This window comes from Podarcis filfolensis (assembly GCF_964270895.1).
Source record: "Podarcis filfolensis genome assembly, chromosome: 8".
In the NCBI taxonomy this organism is placed as follows: Eukaryota; Metazoa; Chordata; class Lepidosauria; order Squamata; family Lacertidae; genus Podarcis; species Podarcis filfolensis.
Genome location: NC_139611.1, coordinates 67421835 through 67448306, shown reverse-complemented (window position 1 = coordinate 67448306; position 26472 = coordinate 67421835). Strand labels below are relative to the sequence as shown.

Below are 26472 nucleotides of genomic sequence, written 5' to 3'. Positions count from 1 at the left end.
GAAAGCTCATACCAAGAACTAACTTAGTTGGTCTTTAAGGTGCTACTGGAAAGAAAAAATTTTTTTTTGTTTTGACTATGGCAGACCAACACGGCTACCTATCTGTCTCTGTTCCCTGTGCTTCATTTGCTTGGGGTAAGGGGAGGGGTGCTGTGCATGTGTTTACCAGTGGCACTCACTCAACACCAGTACCTCCTGGCAGTTAAGCACAGATTGAGGTCTTTTTTCAGATCAGGAGGGTTGGTGTCCTCTGCTGGAACACCATAGGGACTGACTGACCCTCTGGAAAGTAAATGAGGTGATAAGGAGACTTTCAGGGTTTGTTTGAAGTAGGTTAGTAGAGAGCAGGTACAGAGAATCATTGGCTCTCCTGATGTTGCCAAACTACAACTCCCACCAGCCCCACTGTGCCTGAAGGATGATGGGCGTTGTACTTCAGACAAGGATAGTCAAAGGTTCCCCACACCTGGTACAGAGTAAGTCAGAACAGGGGTGTAGCATCGAGGGTGCCCCAGGCACTTAATTTTGGAGGGGGCATGAACCAGGCACCCCGCACACAAGCACCCCCAGCCCAGTGCTTCTCTCCACCTGCCAATGGCCGTGTCGGCTGGCCGGGCTCCTTCCTGTGTGGTCAGGCAGGGAGCTCAGTGCATCCCTGCTTTGCTCCAGTGGGATTAGGGGCTGGGCTGGCACACACACATACACACCTGCTCAGCACACACATGCCTGCCCTGGGTGCTAGCAACCAACTCCCTCAACCATTCCTAATAAAGCTTGGTTTCCAGACCCTTTATCATCTTGTTCACCATCCTCTGCACATTATCCATTAAGTTCACATTAGGCAGTACAGAATTTTTCATCCACATCCCAGAGTTTTACGAGTTGCATCTGTGTGGTCACATTTTCAACACGAAACACACATGCTTGTGCATTTATTTTTCATCTGCAAAATTCAGAGAAGTGCGTAATCCATCAATACCTGCATTCGAAAACACATATAAATCCAGAACCTGGCCAGTTCCTTTTGAAATGCAGACTCAACGAATTTCCTCTCCACTCCTACAAGTTTCTTGAATCAGTATTGCAGGCATGTTGCGTTGTGTCATGAAACACTGCTGGGGTGAAAAGCACCAAGACCCAACATCTTCTGACCCCACATAGTAAATTAATAACTCTGCTAGGGTGACTTTCAGGATTCATTGAATTATAAAATTGTAGAGTTGGTATCCCAAGGGCCATCTAGTCGACCCCACTGCAATGCAGGAACCACAGCTAAAAAAAATCCCTGACTAATGGCCATCTAACTTCTGATTAAAAACCTTCAATGAGGGAGAACCCATCACCTTCTGACATAGTCCTTCCACTGTCAAACAGCTCTTGCCTTCAGATATTGCCATTTCTGTCAGGAGAGTGTTTCCCATGAAAACGCCACAGCAAAAAGCAATATCAAAAGTGCCATTCATAACAGAGGAGAAATGTGTGCAGAGGATCTCATCTCTAGTTTTCTTGGGGTGGGGCAAAAGAAGAGTGCTCCGAATGAAAGGAAATTAACTAGGACATTTCACCACAGCCAAAGCCACTTAGAAACAAAAACAGAAGGGGTGAAGGAAGCTCAGACTTCAGTCAAATTGTAATGGCAGTGCGAGTCATGCCCTGTGTAAGGAAAATGTGCTTCTTCCCCCGCCTTCCCCTCATGCACATTGCCAGAAATCTGCTGCGTAGCAAATCTCTTTCAATGCCACAAAATGTGCTGCTGTGAAAATCCTCTACTGAGCCCATTAGCAAGGTCTTCCCTCCCATAGCAAGCAGCTTGAAAAGGGTCGGGTTTCTGGCAACAGGGAGTTCGCAAGCGCTACTGGCGATGTCACCAAAGCTCAAGAGTAAGTGGGCCAGAGGAGCAGCAGTTTCCAATGACGAGGCCGGTGGACAGAGGGGGTGAGGGCACATAGCAGGCGTGGAGAACAAGGGTTTGGAGCTGACTGACAAGCTTTGCAGAAAGGGAGCCGAGCCAGAGCCTGCGAGATGGCCAAGCGTGCTCCATCGCTCTTTCATGCCGAGCTCGCCACTTGAATACGAAAGGAGAATGGCTGCTCCTCCCATCACATGTGTAGCGCCATATCTCATTGCAAGGTCCCTTTAAAAACAAAGCACTCAGGCATGGATTGATGGATTGTTCTAACCTATTGCCAATCTATATTTGGTTGTGCAATGGGTAAATTATCACTACTTGCCAGATCATGATCTGCAAGTAGTTGCCAAATTAGGATCTGAAACTATGATTGGAGATGGATTTAAAGTTCTGCCTCAGCCAACAAACCATAGAATTTACAGCTGGAAATCTAGTTCAACTCTCTGCAATGGCTTGGGATGTTGCTCTGCAGGGCCAGCTCTTCCATTAGGCAGAGCTGTCACATACAGTATCTGCCCACCCTAGGAGAGTCTCACGCCCCTAGCCTTAAGATAAGCTGAAGTAGCTAACTAGCAAAGCTTTCCCATGAAGAAAGTGTACTTGTCTGTGCTTCGTTCTGATGGGATTTTCCCTGGCATAGAATACTTCAGTCAAAAAGGACTTGAGAAATTGGCATCATAAAAAGTAATGTGCTTCAGGCTATCAAACAGTATTTACATACGAACAAGATATGGTGTGGATGCACATTAAAAAAATATACAGATACAGTTGTACCAAAAACAAATTTCGAAAGCTTGCTTAAGAGTCTTAAAGAGCTTGCTTTGCTTTAAAAGATTTCACCCAAAAGGATCCTTCATAGCTGTCCAAGTGGAAAAGAGAAGAGTTGCGTACATAGCACCATACTTTGAAAGTGTATGACTTGTCCCTGGGAACTATCAGGGTGCTTAGAATTTGTAGCTCTGTGATGGTTAAGCTACAGTTCCCATTATTCTCAGGGGGGGGGAGTTAAATGCTTAGGGTTTTAAATGTGCTTTAAATGTATACAGTGGCAGCACCAGAAAAAAAATGTGGGGGAGCACAGAAGGGGCAAAGTATATTTCTAGGTGGGTGACCTGTGTCCCCTTGTTAAGGTCTCCTGAAGGAAAAATAAATGTTAACAAGGAGTCCAAGCAATGGTGGGGGTGAGCTCCTTTTGCTTGCCTCCCCCAATGCCACCCATGAATGTATGGCACGTATGCAAGCCAAAAGCCTAGTAAGGAGATTTACTGACACCAGAGTCAGGGAGATTTTGTTGGGAAGATGCAGATTTCAAAAAAGCTTATATATAACAGTTCACAAAGGATGGAATGAAGTTCAGCATTCTTTAGCTTTTAATATACCAAAATGCACAGCTGTGATCTGGATGTAATATTTGCCAGCAATTGAATAATAATAATAATAATAATACAGCTTAAGGTGAGAATAAGTTGGTGTTTGCATGCTTCAACATTCTGCTGCAAATAAATGTGCAACAATTAGGAGGCAAGCAATTTACCCTACCATAATTTTGCAAAGTTCAGGAAAGCAAAAGATGCTATAATAGGAATACTTAAGCAAGGGGGGAAAGGCTTTTTTTGGGGGGGGGGAATGAATCCATCTTCCGCTAATATCCATGAGGTTACTGCCTCAGGTCAAGGGGCAAAGTGGCACCAAGGTGCTGGATGGCAGAGCCCCGTGTGTTGTATCGCTTGCTCTGAACCCCCTACTGTAGCCTGGTGCCCCCAGATGAGCAGCATATGGTCCCACCACCACTTTTGAAGCAAAGTTCAAATGCCAGCCTGGAAGGCACCTGTATGTGGAATGGGATGGTGACTATCTTATTCTTCACCTCAAGAAGCAAATGCCCTTTGTTGCTCTGCCTGTTTGAGTACAGCATCCCGTGGAATTTCTGAGCGAAGATAAGGAAAAGAGGCAAACCATGGTTTGCTTGTATAGCGCAGAACAAAAAAAAAGCACAGCTAAACTGTGGTTAGCACAAACTGCAGTTTCTTAGGCAACAACCAACTCCTAGCCTGTAGTTGCAAGGACCATAGTCCAAATGAAAACTAGTGCTTGGCAGATGCATAAATGATCCTGGTGGTGCTGCTCCTTGTGGCAAGCCAGGGAAGAGCTACTGGAGTAGAAACAAATCCACAGTGCTGGGGGGGGGGGTGGAAGTCAGTCAATGACGATGATGTTTGTCCATGATATTTTCACAACAACTTAAGAGGATGTTCTCACTTTGGCAAAGGAAAAATGAAGAAAAGCTTTCATTAAAAAAAAGAAAACAACCCTCTCAGCCCCGCCTTTAATACACAAAAATGTCCCATACAAGAAGGAAGAACAAATTACTCTTGGGCATAGGCCAATCTCTTGTCAACCACCACTTGCAGGCTTGTAGCAGCCAATCACAGATGATGAAGTCATTCTACAGCTCTGATTTATGAGAAAACTCAGAACAGTGTGGCCTGCCAAGATATCAGACAATCCTTTAACCCAGCCTCCCCCATAGAGATGTATGTACGTACGCATGTACATACGTATGTATTTGCCCTCTCACAGGCCACCCCTAAATGTCTCTGAGGGTGGAGAAACTACCAAAAGGGGCCCCTCTGCCCATCTCAGCACCCGAGTGGATCTGTAGGGCAGGAAGTGGTCTTTCAGAGCTCTATATCCCTATGACGAGAGCAGAGGTCTCCTTAACAAAACTGCAGCTCCCACATTTCTTTAGGGGTAGCCACAACTGTTTAAAGTGGTATAATGGTGTTTAAAATGCATAGTGTGACTGTAACCTCAGTCAGTTATTTCCCTAAACTTAAAGTTCCATCATATGAGTTTCTAGATTTAACTATTGGCCACTAAAAACACATACAAACATATAATTTGAGAAAACTGAGCCTCTCCAGTGGCATCAGAATTCTGTTATGATGTTGAGGGGGAGAAAATAATTGCATTGTGGTAGAAGGCCCCACAGAGAATAGAATGCCCCAATGGTTGGGTTGTACAACATGGCGTTCCCCATGTTCAGATATCTCTCTTTCTCTCTGTGTCTCTTTCATTCTTTCATTCTCTCCCTCCCTCTGCCCTTGGGAGGAACTTTGCCTGCCCCCCTACAACCCAGCACCTGCACCTTGTCACTCAATTAGCTAATGCCTTTCTCTCCAGAGACAAGTCATTTTTTTTCCCCTGTGGCCATTTATCTATCTAGGAATCTAGTCTTCCAGCTGCCAACTGAAGAATAAAATTCACAGATGGATGAGCAAAGATACAAGGAAGCTCCTGCAGACTCTACAGAGCTGTGCTTAAGAAACATTTTACAATACTGTAAAGAAAATATGGGTTAGTGGGAAACTCCTTCAAAGTCTTCCATGCATTCACAGCCCCAAGGATTTTAGAATGATTGAGGAATTTGACCATCAAGAATTTCTGTTCCAAATGACCTCATCTACACCTTCCAGATTCATGTGCAGATAAGAATTTTGCTAACTACTGGCCTCCCTCTGTCTCTAGCTGTTGAGACACAGCTCTAAGCAGTTTATACTTCTCAGAAAATACTAGTTTGCTTTTGAGAGAAAATGTATGTATTTTGAAATGAATTTTTAGGGGGCTCTAAATTCACAGATTAATGTGGAAACTGAATGAAATGAGATTATATGGAGAGCGGGAATGAGAAGGTGACATGGATTGGGGGGGGGGGAGAAAGATTTGCTCATTCTATATGCAGTACACTACAATAATGTCATTGCAAAAAGCTGGATAACATTTTGATCCTATGAGATCCAGGGCTCAGTAGCAACTAGTAAGATGACCCTGTTCATTCAAGGGTTTCTACTTAAGCAAAATGGGATGTCTGGTCTTTCTTTGCAAAGCTCCATTTGCCTACCTCAATGGCTGGGAACCAATGGGTAGGTCAGAAACCTATCTCCCCAACCCAGAGGCTCAAATTTAACAGGTGGGTGGGCACTTGACTATCATGACTTCAAAGCACAGCTAGGCATAAAGGGCAGGTCCCCCAGGAGAATATCAAGCAATAATAATAATAATAAATCCCCCAGGGTCTCAAAGTCACACACTCTTTCCTGTCTCACATACATTTCATATTGTTATTTGAACTCAAAGAAGCTGTCATGAATCTATCTGGTCAATCAGGTCTTTGAAGCAAGTGAGACCTGCAACAAAATGTTGCAAATTCTAACAGGAGTGCTTCTCTTCAGGCCTCAGCCAGCCTCCTTTGGGATATTCCATTCCATCTGCTCCACCAAAACTGTTTTCCATTTCATCTTTTCCACTAACATTCAATATTTTATATCAAGCATGTTCAACCCTTATTTTGCTGCGTTTTTTTGAGGGCTGGGTGTAAGGTATTTATATTTGTACTACTGCAAACATTGATGGTTCTACCAGCATTCTGATATCTCCTTGTTTCTCAGCGGTCTCATTTTGGATCCATTTCTGTCTGCACTGACTGTGCCAGTTCTCGTTTACAGGGAGCGATGGCATCTAAGCTATAATTGCATCTAACCACTGAAGAAGATAGAGAGGACCGATCTTTGTTAGGTGTTTTTTTAAAGAAGAGAGATGTGGCCCTCGGGTTCGAGTCACTTCAGAAAATTAAAAGTATTGAATCAATAAAGCTCTGACATTTCTCTCTCGAAACACTGGAATCATGTCATTGATTCTGCTTCATAATGTAAAGGGGTCAAGCAGCATAAAGCATGGAGACTGCGAGCCATCCATCAAGCACTAGTAATGCTGTTTTCATTCCACATGCTGCCCTGAATCCAGATTGTCTTGCCCTTGCAAAATGAGCTTGGAGATGGATGCTCCACCGCCGTGGCAATGAAAGGTAGACCATTTGCTAACCAGGTCTGCAGCACTGACGTTCCTCACCCAACAGAGGGTTAAATGTGGACAAGTTGCAGAACTTAGAGATTAAATTTAGAGGTTCAGTGGAAACGATCCTTTAAACAAAGTGGTGCCAAATGACAAATATTGCAACACTAAAGAATGAGAATTGCAGCAGGATGGGGTGGGGGTGGGCACTGTTGAAACCCCCAGGTAAATGTGCACAGCTTGCTGAAAGCACTGCAGTTTTGGGGGTTGTCAGAGCCAGTGTGGTGTAGTTGTTAAGAGCAGTAGACTCGTAATCTGGTGAACCGGGTTCGCGTCCCCGCTCCTCCACATCCTGCTGGGTGACCTTGGGCTAGTCACACTTCTCTGAAGTCTCTCAGCCTCACTCACCTCACAAAGTGTTTGTTGTGGGGGAGGAAGGGAAAGGAGATTGTTAGCCGCTTTGAGACTCCTTAGGGTAGTGATAAAGCAGGATATCAAATCCAAACTCTTCTTCTCCTCCTCCTCCTCTTCTCAACATTCAATCTCATTCTTGCTAGTGTGATATGTTGAAGCGATCCAAGAAACAACATTATGTGCACAAAGGAGGTGCCATTAAATAGAAATAATTACTCCATGATTTCTAAGTTGCACAAAGCACATTTGGATTCACTACCAGCTACTAGTGATGTGCTTTCCTAACGCCTGGATCCAGTACACTGTACCCAACAGAGGCCACAATCAAATGCCAAAAGTAGGGAGGGGGAAACACATGGACCTCTGGGATGTTGGATGATGGGAACTGTAGAACAGCATCACCTTTAGGTTTCCCATCCCTGGACTACCAAGGGAGAGTGGAGCAGTAATGAGGAATAATAGGACTTCCTTGAATTTCCACTCTCAGGTTTCTAGATATAGGGGTCCTGGTCAGTGACAGCTCAAGAGATTTTACTGTCTGAACCAGAGTCCAGATGATGCACTCTCCACCGCAACTTGAGCCAGCACTTTAAAAAGTCCTGATGCACCATTTGGACATAAATTCCTGCCCTCATCTGTCCTCCCCCATGTGGTGCTGCCTGAAAGAGGTTGCTTCACCCTGCTAAATAGCAGGGTTGAGACAGCTCTTGGCTATTATTGACCCATTTTATTGTTTCACCTTCAAAGATTTTTGCCAGCAGATTCAAGATTCAGAGATTTAAACAGGCTCTCATGAGTTCTTTTAGTGTAGTTTTCATTAGGGGTCCCAGAGAAGACATGTCACCCTCTTATGAGGTGGCTTCTTTATCAATCTTTAGAGACCTTCCTAAGCATCTTCCGGGGGGGGGGGGTGACCAATACATTGATTACAGAACAGGTGGCAAGATATCTGAATGTTGTTGATATCACTTGGAGTTGCTATGAATGTTAGCTGTCAGCTTCCCATTTTAAAAAATAACAATAATTGGTGTTATTGTGGCTGTGCTTTTGGTCAGTTTGCCATAATGAACACTTCTAACTAAATAATGCCTCTTTTTCCCACCTCTGTATCCTAGTTCTCTGCAACAGAGCAGGAGTGTTTGGTTTTAATATTAGAAGGAAGCCATTGCTTGGAGAGCACCCAGAATCTCACTGAGTCTTAGTCACAGTGAATACAAAATACCCTAATTACATCTGCTCCACTCTCTCTGCACACAATTCAAAGTGCTAGTTATGAGCTATAAAGCCCTATATGGCTCAGGTCCAGGCTACCTGAAGGACCATATTCTCTCATGTGATCCTACCCAGGCTCCGAGTTCTTCTAGGGAGGTCCTTCTCCCAGGTCCACCACTCTCACTGGCACATTTGGCAGGGATGTGGGGGAGGGTCTTCTCAGTGGATGCTCCCAGAACTTTGCAACTTCCATCCTAGAGAGTCTAGACTGGCTCCCTCCTTGCTGTCCCCTTCTGCCAGCAGATGAAGACCATTTTGTTTCAACAGGCTTTTGGGAACTTGCTATTTTTAAGGAAAGGGCCCTGAATAGTGTGCCACACTGGGGGGGGGGGTTACTATCTGCATATATATATATATATATATATATATATATATATGCTGTTTAAAAGATAGTTTAATTACTTTTTAACAATAACCTCTTTTATCTGTATTAGTTTTAAATTTTGTGAGCTGCTTTGAATCCCGATTCTGGGGGAAAGGTGGGAAATAAATATATAAAGACATGGGACAAGTTAGAACTGAGGTGCAGTTCAGATGATGTGTTAGAACACATAATCTATGATGACACATAACCTACATGATGGTTTCTTAAGCCGTACATCACCTCCCAGCATAGCTAGGAATTTTTGGGTTTCCACAGGCCCCAGGAGGGGGTCATGTCAATTTCATTTACTGCTTATGACTACTTTGGTTATGTTTGCAATTATGCAATTTGTTCATGTTATTAGCCACCTTGAGCGTGGTTTTGACTATGGAATGGCAGCATGCAAATAAAATAATATATGTAAGTAAGTAAGTAAAAGGTCCTAGGTTCAATCTCCCGGTAGGGCAGTGATATGAGATCCCATCTCGGTTGGAGGATGGATGCTGACTAACAGATTGAGGTTGAATCCTGACAAGACAGACGTATTGTTTTGGGGGGACAGGAAGCAGGCAGGTGTGGAGGACTCCCTGGTCCTGAATGGGGTAACTGTGCCCCTGAAGGACCAGCTGTGCAGCCTGGGAGTCATTTTGGACTCGCAGCTGTCCATGGAGGCGCAGGTCAATTCTGTGTCTGGGACAGCTGTCTACCAGCTCCATCTGGTACGCAGGTGGAGACCCTACCTGCTCGCAGACTGTCTTGCCAGAGTGGTGCATGCTCTGGTTATCTCCCACTTGGACTACGGCAATGCACTCTTTGAAGGTGACCCGGAAACTACAACTAATCCAGAATGCGGCAGCTAGACTGGTGACTGGGAGCGGCCTCCAAGACCACATAACACCGGTCTTGAAAGACCTACATTGGCTCCCAGTACATTTCTGAGCCCTAATCGAAGTGTTGGTGCTGACCTTTAAATCCCTAAATGCCCTCGGTCCAGTATACCTGAAGGAGCGTCTCCACCCCCATCATTCTGAGGTACAGCGCCAAGGGCCTTCTGGCGGTTCCCTCACTGTGAGAAGCCAAGTTACAGGGAACCAGGCAGAGGGCCTTCTCGGTAGTGGCACCCACCCTGTGGAACGCCCTCCCAACTACCAGACTTTTAAAAGACATCTGAAGGCAGCCCTGTTTAGGGAAGCTTTTAATGTTTGATGGACTACTGTATTTTAATATTTTGTTGGAAGCCGCTCAGAGTGGCTGGGGAAACTCAGTCAGATGGGTGGGGTATAAATAAATTATTATTATTATTATTATTATTATTATTATTATTATTATTATCTAAGGAAGCTGCTGGTGGTCAGCTTCCGGGATACTGAGATGGCTCAGTATGAAGTAACTTCCTGTGTTCTTACAGGGCTTTAAAGTGTGGTTCAGAGTGTGCCTGCCGGGACAATAAAACAGATAAAATAAAATAGCTCCCTACCACCACCTGGTAAGCTTACTAGGGGTCTGCCAGGGGGCTGGCACCATACTTGTCATCCTCTTTACATGCATCTTTTGCATGCCAACCTGGCTGCCATCCAGGCTACATTGTGCTCATGCCAAAAATCCCAAAGCCAGCCCATGGATCGGGAGCTCTTTAATTGGAATTATTGGCAGTGTGCAAGTATTGGAATGTGCTTCACACATGTCCAACATCTCATTTACATCAGACCTGAATCGGTCTGCTCACTTTTCCCTTCACTTCACTTCTCTGTTCCCTGTAAGAACTTTTGGCTTACAACACACATGGGTTGAGGGCTGAGGGGTTTCTTTCTCTACAAAGGCCTGCTTTATGTTCTGCGTATGAAAATGGAGCCTCTTATAAATCACCCCTTTAAAGTTAGGAGGGGAGACTGAGTGAGCAAGAGTTAAAGTCAGAAAGAGAAATTATCTTTATGAAGTGGAGAGAGAGAAGGAAACACAAACTGAACAGAACCTCCCTCTCCCCCTCACACCCTACCCTGTGAAAAAATAAAACAATATGTGAAAGGAAGCTGTGGGAGTGATGGCTAGCAGCCAATCTCTGTTCAAATAAATTCAGTGCTCTCTGGAATTGGCAGATATCCAATAAAAACTCATTTTAATCTAAGACCACGAGTCTCCGATGCAAAGTGCTCCCGAGAGAGGCCACAGCAATGTGAAATATTATTCATCTACCTAATGACTGAGATAGACTGGAGAGGACTGATAAAGCTGCAGCAGTGGCCTCCAACCTTCCTTGTCCACTCTCAGCAAACAAACCAAGAGGCGGGAAATGAGGATAAACCCCAAAAGCAAACCACAGAAATCCATGGTCTCTCCAAGCGACGGAAAAGCTGGCTGCATGATACTGATGGAGCATTTTGCCCAAGCACTAACAAAACCCCAAGGATCTTCAATGACACAACACCCCAGGTTTTGTGTTTTGGTTTTCTTCTCCAGTGCTCAAAGTTTGAGAGGGGAAATGACGGTGACTTCCGTGGCCTGGAATGGAATGCTCCTAAAATGCAGACATTGCAGCTGAGCAAGACCACCAAGGAGGGGAGAGTCATAAGGAGAGGGATATTATGGCAAGCCAAAAACACTCACAGAAGGAAAAGATGGAAGGAGGTTTCACCCATGAGGTCTGGATCAGCTTTATTTGAAAAGGTCTCCAAAATGGAACACAAAATGTGCATTGGCTACAATGGGCATCTGGTTGCTTTCCCAAAATCTTTATTTCATTGTCTTTGTACAGGATACAAAAAGCACAGGTGAAGTCCAGGTGTGCCAGAGTTATTTGTGTAAACATCCACAGGCAATTAATCTTAAGGTAGAAGCATAGAAAGCTGCTCTATACCGAATCAAAGCATTGGTCTGTGCAGCTGAATATAATCCATGCTGACTAACAACAGATCTGTGACATTTCAGACTGGTGATATATCTGGTCAGGGAGCTGTTTGTTTGTTTGTTTGTTTGTTTGTTTAGTAAAAATTATACACCACTTGATTATATATATATATTAAGAACCTCAAAGTGGTTTCCAAAAAGATAAGGCAATAAAAGCAATAAAACAATCTGAAGCTTGCTTTGGAAGGAGCTCTCCGTGGTCCTGACTATTTGGTGCTGAACCAGAAGCTTGTTACACCTAGACAGAATATTTACTTCTATGGGCTCCAGTTCAGAGCCAGAAATGTGCTAACGATAGAATTCCCATTCTCTTTTCAATTTCTAAGCATATTAACAAAACTAGGTTGTATGGACTTTTGTCTGGAATTCCAGTTTAAGCCAAAATCTGTAGTCATTTCAATCCAGACCTATCTTTTAAAATTATTAGGAGGAGGAGTATTTATTTACTGGTTTTCGAGCCAAAGTGCCCTTTCCACCAGCTTACAGAGTTATTAAGATGCTAACACAGAGAAAATATGTTTAAGGTATTTTGTGGCACTGATTCCAGTTGGCACTATCTCAAGACACTCACGCCTTGCATTATAAGCAGTGTTAGATATCATCGAGAAGCCAATATTTAGATCCTGCCAGCATCTCTTTAAGAAAGATCGGCCATTTTTTGCATGTGGAATTCAAATTCCTGTGGTGCTCCATAATTACTTTAAAACTCAGGCGGGGGGCGGGGGAGAAGAACCAAAAATAATTATCTTGTCAACAATTCAAATGGGGATAAACAGTTATTTTACAACAAGTTTGTGCTCTGTGTATATTTTGATTTCATGGACCAAAATGGAAGGTTGACCTTATTTAAAAAAATAAGGCCACTTGGGTTCTGTACTTTGGAGTACCGTGGTTGCTTGCTGAGAAATCACTGAGTGGTACACAGCAAACAGACAGGAGTCAGAGCTGAGAGTTGAAACTAGGAAGGAGAGCTCAAGGGCAGAGAACAAACTGATACCCAGAGCCAGCAAAAACCATTGTTTCAAAGGCAAAGTCCCAGCCTAGACAGAAACCTAGACGTGGAGTTTCTGAGGAGGCGTTCACAAGTGAAATTAGATTATCACTGGGCCTCTGACACTTCTGAATGTCTGCAATCTCACATGTGTATTGAGGTTCATTTTATATTCATCTGGGACCCAGCTGGATAATAGATATGAATTCATATTTAATGCTCAATGATAAAATGCTGTGTTTTGCCAGGAAGCGTCTGAATTTTAAGTTTACTCTGGTTTTACATAATTTATTTTTTAACTTACATAACATATTTTATTTCATTTTAATCATTTTCATATTTGTTACGGGTAATAATCTCCTTTTTTTTAAGGGGCAAGTTACGATCTGCCAAGGAAACTCAGCATTCTAAATTTGTTTGTGATGTCGTTTGTGTCCAGGCTAATGTCTGTATCTGCAATGTTGCCTTACACTTTCATAAATTCTGTTTTGTAATGGTCCAATGACTAGAAAAGAATGAATCTGAGCCTATTGAATGCTTGGGGAGTTGCTTCCTGTTCCCCTGTTCTCGAGTAGACACAGCCACATGGGCGGCTGCTTTGCCAACGCATCCTTTGATGTAGCACAAGTCAGCTGACTTGCAGAAGCATCAGGTGGGCAGCCTCAAGAAGAAGCAGAGAAAGCACTGCTCTGCTGCTGGGCTGAGCTAGGAAGCAGGTGTTGTAACCAGTTCATCTCAACATTTTCAAGCACTTACGTTGCCCAAGGTTGGTAATTACCCAGCTTTGAATGTGAAATCTGCCCCACTGGTAATGCTTGGATGCATTACAAATCAAGCATCCTTTTCACTGCAAGGGATTTGGTGTGTTTTGTGGTGGGGAGGACACTGCCTTGTCTCTTAGAATATCTTTATTTGAATGATGTTGCTGGACTACAGCTCCCATCAGCTACAAAGCTACAATTCCTAGAATTGCCTGGGAAGAGGGGATAATTATTAATCTGCTCTAAAAATTGTAGCTCTGGGAGGGTAATCATAGAATCTTAAGAGTTGGTTATCTAGTCCAATGAAGGAATTTGAGCTAAAGCATCCATGACAGATGGCCATCCAACCTCTGCTTAAAACCTCCAAGGACCAGCTCTCGTGGGAGTCTGTTCCAGTGCCAAATAGCTCTTACTGTCAGAAAGTTTAGGCGGAATCTCCTTTCTTGCAACTTGAAGCCATTGGTTTGAGTCCTACCCTCCAGAGCAGGAGAAAACAAGCATGCTCCCTCCTCCATGTGACGGCCCTTAAGATATCTGAAGATGGCTATCAGATCTCCTCTCAGTCTCCTCTTTTCCAGGGGCAAAACATACCCAGCTTCTTCAAGTGTTCCTCATAAGGCTTAGTTTCCAGACCCTTGATCAACTTGGTTGCCCTCCTCTGCGCACCTTCCAGCTTGTCAACAGCCTTCTTAAATTGTGGTGCCCAGAACGGGACACAGTATTCCAAGTGTGGTCTGGCTAAGGCAGAATAGAATGGTACTATTACTTCCCTTGATCTGGACACTATACTTCTGTTGATGAAGCCTAGAATAGCATTGCTTTTTTTTCTGCTGCTGCTGCAACACACTGTTAACTCATGTTAAGCTTGTGGTCCACCAAGACCCCTAGATCCTGTTCACATGTACTGCTAGTTAGCCCAGTGTCCCCCATCCTATATTTGTGCATCTGGTTCTTCCTGCCTAAGTGCAGAACCTTACATTTGTCCCTATTGAAATTCATTTTGTTAGCTTGTGCCCAGTTCTCCAATCTGTTAAGGTCATTTTGAATTCTGATTCTGTCTTCTGCAGCATTAGCTACCCTCCCAGTTTGGTGTTATCTGCAAATTTTATTAGCATCCCGTCAATTCTTTCCTCCAAGTCATTCATAAATATGTTAAACAAAAACAGGCCCAGGACAGAACCCTGCAGCACCCACTTGTCACTTTTTTCTGGGATGACGAGGAACCATTAATGAGTACTCTTTGGGTTTGGTCAGTCAATCATCTACAAACCCACCTAACAGTAACCTTGTTCAACCCATGTTTTACCAGCTTCCTCCCAAGAATATCATGGGAATATAATGATGTTGCTGGACTACAGCTCCCAAAATTCTGCCATGACGGTTTGAAATGGTATGTAACTTTAAATGTATGGCTCAGATGGGACCTCTGTTATAGAATGCCCTCTCTGGAGAGACTCGCTTATCACCTTCTTTGTTTCCGCAACAGGTTAAGATCTGCTTTAAGTCTCACAGACCTTTAAAGTGAGAACTTCTCAATTCACTGGATGTTAGATGGACTGTATATTTTTACTGATGCTGGGGGCTTTTTCTATGATTTTTACACTGTCACTAAAAAATAAATAAATACTAGGCTGGTTCTTACTTTAATCCAGCAATTAATATTCTCTTTTGGTTGTTTTCTGAAGATAGCTGTTTTAATGTAAGCTGCCCAGAGAGCAGTGATACTGAGTGGCATATCAAGGCTGTTATTAAATAAAGTAACGTTCAAGCAGCCTTGCCAATGCCAGCGTTATGCTTTGAAGGGGAGTTGAGCAAGATTGCCTGGAGGAGGCCTCTCTGAATAGCCTCACCGCCTCCTCATCACTGCAGCTGATACCCATTCACTTACTCTGTCTCTCTGCACCCTAGCCACACTGCCACCTATTTTATTGGACTGGGGCTTTCGCCATCATGGGAAGCAGTAATCATTACCAGAGCTTCTTCTGGGTCAGAGGCAAGACAAGGCAAATCAGCACCTTGGACAGCTCCCAGTGAACCCTGCTGGCTGAAATAGGGAGGAAAGGGACATAAGAAGCCAATGGCCTCTCTGGTGCAGCATCCTATTCTCACAGGGGGCAATTAGATGCCCACAAGCAGGACCCAAACACAGGACCCCTCTGGCAGAGCTGCAGTCCATTTTTAAAGGACTTGTAGGCAATTGTGCAATTTCATGCTTCCGTGTGGTTGTGGAACAAGAAAGCCCACAGGAAAGTCCTCTTCAAACAGACAGTAAAGCCTGACTTCCGGTTAGCGCCAGCGCTTAATGGCGGATCTCACCCGGAGCTCCGGGAGAGATCTGCTTCGTGGGTTCGGGTCCTGTCAGCTACGGCGAAGCGGGGACCCTCAAAAATCACAGGCGCGTTGCCTGTGAACCGGAGACTCGGCGGGCACCTTTGCGCCCCCCCCCCGACGCTGCGAAATAGCCTTTTTAAAGGCTGCGGAGCAGCGGAGGGGTTTTGGAGCGGTGCTGAGAGTCGTCTTCACCCAGCCTGCGAAGCGAAGCCGCGTCGCCATTAGCGGAGAGCGCTGATTTCTTCCGGTGAAATTGGATTAAAAGAACAACTATCCGTGAGTAGGATTGACCGCTAAAATATAATTGGACTCTAAAAATAAAGAAATTGGGCACCGAGACGGACAAGCACTAAAAAGGAAGTCTGCTTTCCGTTCTGTAGCAAGATCAAAGCGAAAGGCACTCTAGCTGTAACTGCTTGAGAGGAAATTTGTGGGAATTAAGAAATCCACCACCAAAGCAAAGAACTCCCTCCCCGAAGGCAGGAGGGGGGGGAAGAAGATTTTAAAGTGTTTCCCTGCCAATTTAAAAGAATTGAATTAAGTACCGCTGCTCTTTTACCTGGGATCGGACTGCCGGAGAAAAGGAACCGGCTAAGGACTGTTGCTATAAGAAGGCTAAAAAGTATCTTTAATTGACTTTGGCTACTTCCAACTTGAAACATTGATTTTGTTGCATTGCAAAGTTACTTACAGGACACTATTGATTGGGATCCCCTTGAAAGAGAAAAGAAAAATTGGAAGGGACTAGGAAAACTTTTGTTATTTTTTTGAAGAGAGTGGGATTATTTTGAGAAGTAAAGAATTGACTCTACGCCCTCTAGAGGACCTACAAATTGTTTCAGCAACAAGTGGAGTTTAAAATCTGAGAACTTTTGTTTGATAGCTCCAAAGTGTGGGAATGACCTTGACTAAAAGACTTTGTTATGGCAGATGGTAAAGAGAAAGGGGATTTACAAGAAACAACCTTGAGATCTGGCAGACAATATAAAATTGACCCTTCCATGCAAAGAAGGGCTTCTGTAATAGGAGCCTCTGGAACTACAGTTGCTGCAAAGCCAAAAGTGAAAGCAATGTCTACAGAAGAATCATTTGCTAAGGTACTGGAGAAGATAAATGACTCTTTGGAGGAATTAAAAAAGCAAGGCGCAGAGACTAAATTACAAGTTGCCGAAACTAAAGTACAAGTTGCTGAAACAAATAAAAAAATTGAAGAAATCTCTGGGAAAATTGACTTAAATACAAAAAGTATAACTGACCTTGGGAACAAAGTGAACTCAAATGCAGAAGCAATTGGGAAATTATTGGAAGATTCATCTATAACACGAAAGATAGCTGAGGAAGCTAAGGAAATTGCAACTGCTGCGGAGGAAAAATTTCCACCAGTTTACAAGAAATTGGACGAGTATGAGTTGGCACTCTCTATGCAGGATATGCAACGTAAGGAGAGGAATTTAAGGATCAGACTTGTGCCGGAAAAGGAAGGAGACAACTTGGTGGACTATTTGACAAAAGAATTTTCTGATTTCTGGAAGCAGGTGTTGGAGAAAGAAGACTTTAAGATAGAAAGTGCATTTAGATTGGGAACAAGACAGAAGAAGAATCGACCCAGAGATTGTCTTATTACTCTAAGATCAAAGGAGGAGCGAGATAAAATACTGAACCTGCATTACCAAACAACCCTTCGAATTGAAGATTTTTATATTGAGATCTTTAAAGACATCCCTAAGAGTATCTTGGACGCAAGAGGACATTATAAGGACCTGGTGATATTGCTGAAGAGGAACTACATACCATTCAGGTGGGAATTTCCCCAAGGCTTGTCTTTTAAATACAAGGGAAAGAAGAGAAGAATAAAGACTGTAAGTGATAAAGACAAGTTCCTGGGAGAACACGAAGAAGACCTACAGAAAGAGACATTTCCAGGACAAGGGCATCCGTCACTGGACACGAACACGGCACCACCGACAGACGAGGAACAAAAACAGGGAGCTGTAGGAGGAAGGAGTAAATAATCCCATCATGGCTCTGCAACTTCTAACCTGGAATTGTAACGGTTTGAACATTCCCAGGAAGAGAAAAAATATATTTCATGCCTTAAAGAAAGACCAACTGGACTTGATTTGTCTACAAGAGACTCATGTGACAAGAGCACATAGAAAATTACTAATAAATAAAAGACTGGGACAGGAATTTATATCCTCAGACAGAGTAAAAAAGAGAGGAGTGGTGATCTATGCAAAAGAAAAATTGCAACCGAAACAAATTTTTAAAGATGATCAAGGAAGATATTTGGCAATTGAAATTCAATCCCAAGGAGAGAAGTATTTGATAGTGGGAATCTACGCACCAAATGAAGGGAAAGCTGAATTCTTTAAGAAGTTGCATGAAATCTTGATGGACCATATGGATTACAACTTAATTTTGATGGGAGATATGAATGGAGTAGTTTCAACAAATATGGACAAAGCACAAAGACAGGTAATAACAAAAGATGGAAGACTACCAAAGACTTTTTTTGAAATGACTGACAATATGGACTTGATTGATATTTGGAGAACAAAACACCCATTAGAAAGAGAGGGAACCTTCTTTTCTGAAGCCAAAATGACATGGACAAGGATTGACCAAATTTGGGTGACTAGCAGTATGGCGCCGAACATAAAAAAAGTAGAAATCTGCCCAAAAACTTTCTCCGACCATAATGCTGTAAAGATGGTGATGAGGCAAACAACAACTGGTTCCTTCAGATGGAGAATGAATGACACCTTATTCAGAGATGAGGAGATCTGCAAGAAGGCCCAAAAAACTTTGAAAGACTACTTTGAAATCAACTTAAGGTCTAAAGTAGAAAAAAGAATAGTATGGGACGCAAGCAAAGCCGTGATGAGAGGGTTCTTGATTCAGCAAAATACCTTAAAGAAAAGAAAGCAAAATGAGAAGAAGGAGAGAATTTTGGAAAAGATAAAAGAAGGGGAAAAACAATTAAGATCGAAGCCAAAATCCCAAGAGATTTTAAGAGAAATTAAATTCCATCAAACACAATATATGGAATTGATGAATCAGGAATTAGAGTGGAAAATTAAACAAATGAGACAAAAGACCTTTGAATCTGCTGACAAATGTGGTAAGTTATTGGCTTGGCAAATAAAGAAGAGACAAAAACTCAACACGGTGACAAATATAGAGGTGGAAGGAAAGAATATAAGCAACCCAGTGGAAATTAGGAACTGTTTTCAGAACTACTTTAGACAACTTTACACACAAGGGCCGCAGAATGAAATGGATATACAACAATTCCTCGAGAAAAACGGGCTGAAAAAGGTTTCGCAGGAAAGTAAAGCAATTTTGAATCAGGAGATATCAGCACAAGAAATAGAAGATGCCATTCAAGGCATGACGCTGGGCAAATCCCCCGGGCCGGATGGACTGACTTCTAAATATTATAAAGTTTTGAAGGAAGGACTGATACAGCCCTTGAAGGAAGTCTGTAATGAGATTATGGAGGGGAAAAGGGCACCTGATACGTGGAGTGAGGCCTATATCACACTTATACCAAAGACAGAGACTGAAAAGACTCAACTTAAAAACTACCGACCCATCTCGTTATTGAATGTGGATTACAAAATCTTTGCTGATATTTTAGCAAAGAGACTGAAAAGAGTTTTGATGGAGGAGATTCATGGGGACCAAGCGGGCTTTCTCCCAAAAAGGCATTTGTCGAACAATGTAAGGAATATAATTGACATTTTGGAAAAGCTGGAAGTGAATATAAACACTAAGGCTGTTTTGATATTTGTGGATGCCGAGAAAGCCTTTGACAACATTTCTTGGAGTTTTATGTTGAAGAACCTCCGGGGGATGGGGGTAGGCCAAGGGTTTGAGAATGGTATAGGTGCAATATACTCTGAACAGAAAGCGAAACTTATTGTAAATAATGTGGTCACAGAAGAGTTCAAGATTGAAAAAGGGACACGTCAGGGGTGCCCTATCTCCCCACTACTTTTTATATCGGTCCTGGAGGTTTTGCTTAATATGATTAGGAGGGACCAGTTGGTTAAAGGGATTCAGGTCGGAGCTAAACAATATAAATTGAGAGCATTTGCAGATGATTTAGTACTTACATTGCAAGAGCCAGAAGCTAGCACGAAAAGAGTTTTGGAAATAATTCAAGAGTTTGGTCAAATGGCAGGATTTAAATTGAATAAGTCAAAGACAAAGGTTTTGGAGAAAAATTTGACACAGATAGAAAAAGAAAGGTTTCAGAACGAGACAGGGTTGACTGTGGTTAAAAAAGTGAAATATTTGGGTATAAATATGACAGCTAAAAATGTGAATTTGTTTAAAGATAATTATGAAAAAACTTGGAGAGAAGTGAAAAAAGATTTGGAGATTTGGTCTAATTTAAAGCTTTCCTTGTTAGGCCGAATTGCAGTTATAAAAATGAATGTATTGCCAAGAATGTTGTTTTTGTTCCAAGCACTGCAAATAATGGACAAAATGGATTGTTTCAAGAAGTGGCAAAAAGATATATCTAAATTTGTCTGGCAGGGCAAAAAGCCCAGAATTAAATTTAAGATATTAACGGATTTAAAGGAAAGAGGGGGGTTTGCCCTGCCAGACTTTAAATTGTACTATGAAGCGGCAGCTTTTTGCTGGCTGAAAGAATGGCTGCTTCTTGAAAACACAGACATTTTGGATTTGGAAGGTTTTAACAATATTTTTGGGTGGCATGCATATTTGTGGTATGACAAGGTTAAAGCACACAAAAGTTTTAAAAATCATATTGTCAGAAAAGCACTATTAAATGTTTGGGTTAGATATAAAGACTTGCTGGAAAATAAAACTCCAAGGTGGCTGTCGCCAATGGAAGCTAAGGCAGTTAAAAAGTTAAACATGGAGTCCAAGTGGCCAAGATACTGGGAAATTTTGGAAAAGGAAGGGGACAAACTGAGATTGCAGAGCTTTGAGAAATTAAAAGGGAAGGTGAGAGATTGGTTGCACTATCATCAAATAAATGAAGCGTTTAAACTGGACAGTAAAATTGGCTTCCAGGTGGAAAAATCAAAATTGGAGACAGAACTGTTAGAACCCAGTACTAAGAATTTGTCAAAAATGTACACTTTGCTGCTGAAATGGAATACACAAGATGAAACGGTTAAATCAGCCATGATTAAATGGGCTCAGGACATTGGTCATAATATTTTGTTTGCTGATTGGGAAAAGTTGTGGACCACCGGGATGAAATTTACGGCATGTAATGCCTTAAGAGAAAATATTATGAAAATGATATATAGGTGGTACATAACCCCAGTCAAGCTTGCAAAGATTTACCATTTGCCTGATAATAAATGTTGGAAATGTAAAGAAACTGAAGGTACATTTTTTCATCTTTGGTGGACTTGCCCGAAGATTAAGGCATTCTGGGAAATGATCTATAATGAACTTAAAAAGGTATTTAAATATACTTTCCCCAAGAAACCAGAGGCCTTTCTCTTGGGTATTGTCGGCCAAGGGGTGTTAAAGACGGATATAACTTTCTTTATGTATGCTACAACAGCAGCTAGAATACTCATTGCGAAGTACTGGAAGACGGAAGAGCTACCCACACTGGAAGAATGGCAGATGAAGGTGATAGACTACATGGGCTTGGCAGAAATGACGAGCAGAATCCGAAACCAGGGAAGAGAAGCAGCGCAAGAAGAATGGAAAAAATTCAAGGACTATTTAAAGAAATATCACAAAGTTAATGAAAGTTAGAATGATGTTGGACTGGAAAGTAAATGGTTACTATTAGCAATGGTTAAGACAAGGAGAATAAGGAAGATTAGTTTAAATCTAAATTAAAATAAGGGAAGATTTGCTGAGTAATCGATAAGAATTTGGAATACAGGAAAGGGAGGCATGAGGAAGTCGGGGAAGAAAGGTATAAGAAATTAGGATATGAAATGGTACATGTTTTTTGTTTTGTTTTTGTCTTTGTATGTTTATGTATGTTATGTATGTTATGTTTATATGGAAAAAAATCTTGAATAAAAATATTATAAAAAAAAAAAACAAACAGACAGTAAAGTCACAACCTTAGGCCAAAGCAGTGTAGAAGGTGCAGCCAGGGACTCCCTCTCGACTGGGGTGACCAAGGCATCACCTGAATCAAGAGTCCTCCATGGGCCAACACAGTGACCCTGAGGCAAAGGACAAGACACCATCCAAAAGGAGAGGGCAAGATGAGCAGAGGCTGCTGCTGCTCTTCCTTCTATTTGCCCCTGTTGCTGCTCACTCACTTGGAGAGGGGCAGCTTCACAGGCTGCAACCCTGAAGGGTTGCAGCAGCAGAGCCGGAAGGCTGGCACTGGGCTCCCTGCAGGGGTATAGGGCAGGGGTATAGGCCTCAGCAGTTGCCCAACAATGCCAACTCGGATGCCAACACTGCAAGTCCATTTAGAGAATGGTAGAAAAGTTGTGTGTGTGTGTCCCGCCCCCATGCAAGAATTTTCCAGTGATGCTCTTAATGGCCGAGCCAATTCCAAATTAATCTTGGGAGGGAAGCCACCCATGGCTAATCAGAAGCAAGAAAATTCTGCAATGCGGACTTTCCGTAAATGCAGATTGGTGACATCACCCACTTGTTGTCATTTATGTATCGCCTAATACCGCTTCTTCGGTGAAAGCAAAACCTTTGTATCTAGACAGGCACTTAGCAGCTATGGATGAGCAGAAGTTTCTGTAAATGGCACATTTAGCATGGTCTGAGCCCCCCAGATAAAAGGCAGGTTAAAAGCCTTCTATAGTGATAAAGGTATATCACTGGAGATGCAATTTATCATCCTCGGCTGTCCTTGGTTCCATTTCTTGGGTCAGATGTCTTATCTCACGAAAATAATGGAGAAAGTATAAGGCTGCTGGATTTACAGCTAGGGAAACCATCCATCGCACAATGACTGGAGCCCCTTTGCTGAAAATTACTCATTTGCTTACTTTGGACTGTCATTTTGCTTTCTCCCACAATAGCTCGTGAGTGCCAAATCCACATGACAATGGCAGTGAGCACAGTGTACTCAACATTTCCATTGTGTTATTTAGTGTGCTATTCCACTATGCTGATATATGCTTTCGTTAACCCTCAAGACTGATGGCTAGCACACTCTCTACATGGGACTACTCCTGAAGATAAATTGATGCAGAAAGCAGCTCACCATCTCCTTATAGATCTTGGGAGATGGGAACACACACATAAGAAGCACAGAATTTTTGAGTACGAAAGTCCCTTATAGGTCATCCAGTCCAACCCTCGACTCAATGCAAGAAACTCAGTCTGGCTTATGTCAGCTGTTCTGGGCTCTCAGGTATGCTTTCGGGCCCAATTCAAGTGGATGGAGTTAGGGATGAAAGCAGCATATAAAGACTATTAATAAATAAGCAACATTCAAGCAACAGTGCCAGGGTCAGAAAATAAAATAACAATGAAGACAAACCATTGCAACAATAAACTGCAGATTGTTTCTCACTGAGACACAAGTAATTATTCAATATTAGAGAAGAGAGTTAAGTTCACACATACTATTCAAATTTAACACAGTATTACACAATCCATAAGTTGTTCAAGACTTTCAGCACGGGTTTTGAATTTTCTGTTTTGTCTGTATACATTACGAAACTTCATCAGTTGTAAGAACCTGAGAATATAAGGAAAGCCTGCCAGATCAGCCCAACAACCGATCCAGTCCAGCATCCCATTCTCACACTGGCCAACCAGAAACACATGGGAAACCTGCAAACAGGACTTGGGCACAATAGCACATTCTCCCCTCCTATGGTTTCCAGCAACTGGTTTTCTGAATCATTACTACCTCCAGCTGTGGAGGCAGATCATAACCATCATGGCTACTCACCATCAATAGCCCATCACCTCCATGAATTTGCCTAATCCTCTCTTAAAGACATCTAGGTTGGTGGCGTTAACTGCCTCTTGTGGGAGTGAGTTCCATAGTCTACCTATGTGCTGCATTAAGTCTGCTGTGAATACATAATTCTTCTTTTGGCCTTTACTCATGTGAGGTTGTTGGATTAGATTCTCTGTGAAGACTATTTCCCATATTTTACTGTACAATTTCAATAGAGTTCAATAGCCTTGCAAATCATTTGAAAAACTAGCTACAGATGTCCATGCTGCAATTAATGGTCAGGACTTATATGACCAAAGGAGCATCACCTCCAAAAATAAGCCTGTCCATTTCTTAAGTCTGGCTGAACAGATTCACTTAAAGATCCCACTTCTGTCTAAGTCCCTGTAGAACTTCTTAAAATGTAGACAAGAAAAGTAGACCACGTTAGGCTAGATGAACAAATAATCTGACCCAGCCACAATATATGACAACATCCTTTGCTCCTTATGCAGAAGACTACAAAGGTTATTCTCCAAATACAGCCATTATGGAATAGAACAAGGCATTTCATGTAGAGAAGAAACTAATTGCTAGCTGGGGAGAATAATTGCTTGGTGTGATGTTAAAATACCCAACTGTGTAAAGGTCAAATCCTGATGACCATTAAGTCGCTTCCAGAGCAGCTCTGCTTTTTAAGACACGGTTTCCATCCAACCCCAGAAATTACCTGCATTGTCATTCCTAGATGTATGACCTTGGTGTTTTTCAAACCTTAATGCATGTATTGTTGGAACTATCTAAGCTTACCAAGCAATCCATGGAGCTTTGCACATGACTGCCAAGTCCTCTTCATTATTCATCACCAATCTCTCATATCTTTACATCATCTGCAAACTTTAATGCAGCAGCAAATTGCTCCAGATGCTTGTCAAAAACTATATATGTATATTAGAATAGAGTATAAGACCTGTTCCTTCTAACCAGGTTATGATTCAGTCTTCCCCACCCCGGTGCCCTTCAGATATTTTGGAAAACAACTGCGAACATAGTCTGACTCAGAAAAAGGCATCTTCCTATGTGTTTGTTTGCTGTGATAGACCTATTCATACTTATTGGAGAATCCCTTGACCTTACTTTTAAAATAATACTTTCCCTCTTCTTCCCTTGGTATTCAGATGTGTATGTGTATATACATTTCATTGTTTTTTATATTTTCTTTTGAAAGCCACCCAGAGTAGCTGGGGCGAACCAGTCAGATAGGCTGGGTATAAGTAATGCTGTTGTTGTTGTTGTTGTTGTTGTTAACACATACACATTTAGTTGGCCAACTGAACAAATGGACTATGGTTCATGAAAGCTGGTGCCAAATGCATTTCTTAGTCTACAAAATGCCACAAGACTCTTTCTTGTTCCAACTCACCATGAGGAAGATCAGATGTCAGGTGGGGCATGAGGTAGCTCCGGGTCAGCTGCCAATCAAAGTCATCCTCAACACCTTGGCTATACTCACACTGGTTTAAGTCCCCGTCTTCTTCAAAAGTACAGCCAGCTGTGGGATAGAGACAAAAAGAAACATTGGGGTGAAGGACAGCATATTTTTCCCAGAAAGAGAGACACAAAACAAATCTTAAGAGGACACAGAAAACATCAGAGAAAGCACACAAAGGACACAATCGATAGGTATTTCCACCGTTGAAATCCATCCTGCCTTACAGCTCTCGTTTCAAAGAGCTGAAGGAGAACTTGTAGGTCATCTAGCTCAAATGCAGGAAATCCAGATTTAGAGCACCGCCAACAGATGGCTGCCTAGTCTCCACCTGAGATCTACTGCTGGAAGCTGTGTGGCTCTGAATACCGGTTGTAAGGAACTACAAATGGGAAGAGTGCTGTTGCACACACTCCCAGCTTGTGGACTTCCTAAAGGCATCTGGGTTGCCACTGTGAAAACAGGATGCAGGACTAAATGGGCCTTTGGCCTGATCCAGCAAGCCCCTTACGTTCTGATGTGGGGAACTGTTGCCTTTACACAGGGACACGGGGAGGCGGCAGTGGCAGTGGAGAGTGTCAGAGCCATCAGCATGCAAGTTAAGGGCATCTCAGTGTGATGCCAGCGCTTCATAATTATTTCCTTGCATGGCTCATCCCAACTTCTTTTATCACTTCAATTAGCAAAGCCACCTCACCTGTCACCACTGACAGAACAGAAAATAACAACTTGGACAAAAGAGAATTTGCAAATGCTCTCCTTGCTCTCCCACCCCGTTTCCCCAAATTTAAGTTTCCCCTGCTAGTATGAAACTTGTAAAAACCCCAGGAGTCCCATCAGGTTCTAGACCCATCAAGATATTTAAAATCAAAACAGGATTCAGCACAGCTAAACACTGATTAAAGGGGTGGGTATTGTAGGGCCACAAGATGTGAGGTGGGGGGAAGCAGGGAAGAGTAAAATAGTCTATATCTGGCACATATATAATGCAAATTGTTTGGACTGCTATATAAAGGACACTTGCTATGAAATAAGCCCCACTGAACATAGTAGCCCGGCTCCCCATAAGACTAAGCCAAAGCATGGTTAGGTATAAACCACAAGCTACAAAAAATGTTTGTTCTTGGGCATTACCTACATAGTATATTTAAAGCACTATGGTGCCACTGTAACAGTCATGGCTTTCCCCAAAGAGTCCTGGGAACCGCCGTTGTTTTAAGGGTGTGGGGAGTCTTTAGGACGGGCATAAGCAAACTCGGCCCTCCAGATGTTTTGGGACTACAACTCCCACCATCCCTAGCTAACAG

General features: G+C 42.6%; 1 protein-coding gene across 10 annotated transcripts in view; it reads right to left on the bottom strand.

Moving 5' to 3' along the window:
- PTPRU (protein tyrosine phosphatase receptor type U) overlaps nucleotides 1-26472 on the bottom strand; it is a 363596-nt gene that overhangs the window by 192855 nt on the left and 144269 nt on the right. For all 10 annotated transcript variants that reach the window (XM_083626763.1, XM_083626762.1, XM_083626766.1 and 7 more), the window contains exon 2: nucleotides 25100-25228. In XM_083626763.1, coding sequence (XP_083482889.1) covers nucleotides 25100-25228 — 129 coding nt within the window. The remainder of the gene's footprint in view (nucleotides 1-25099; nucleotides 25229-26472) is intronic.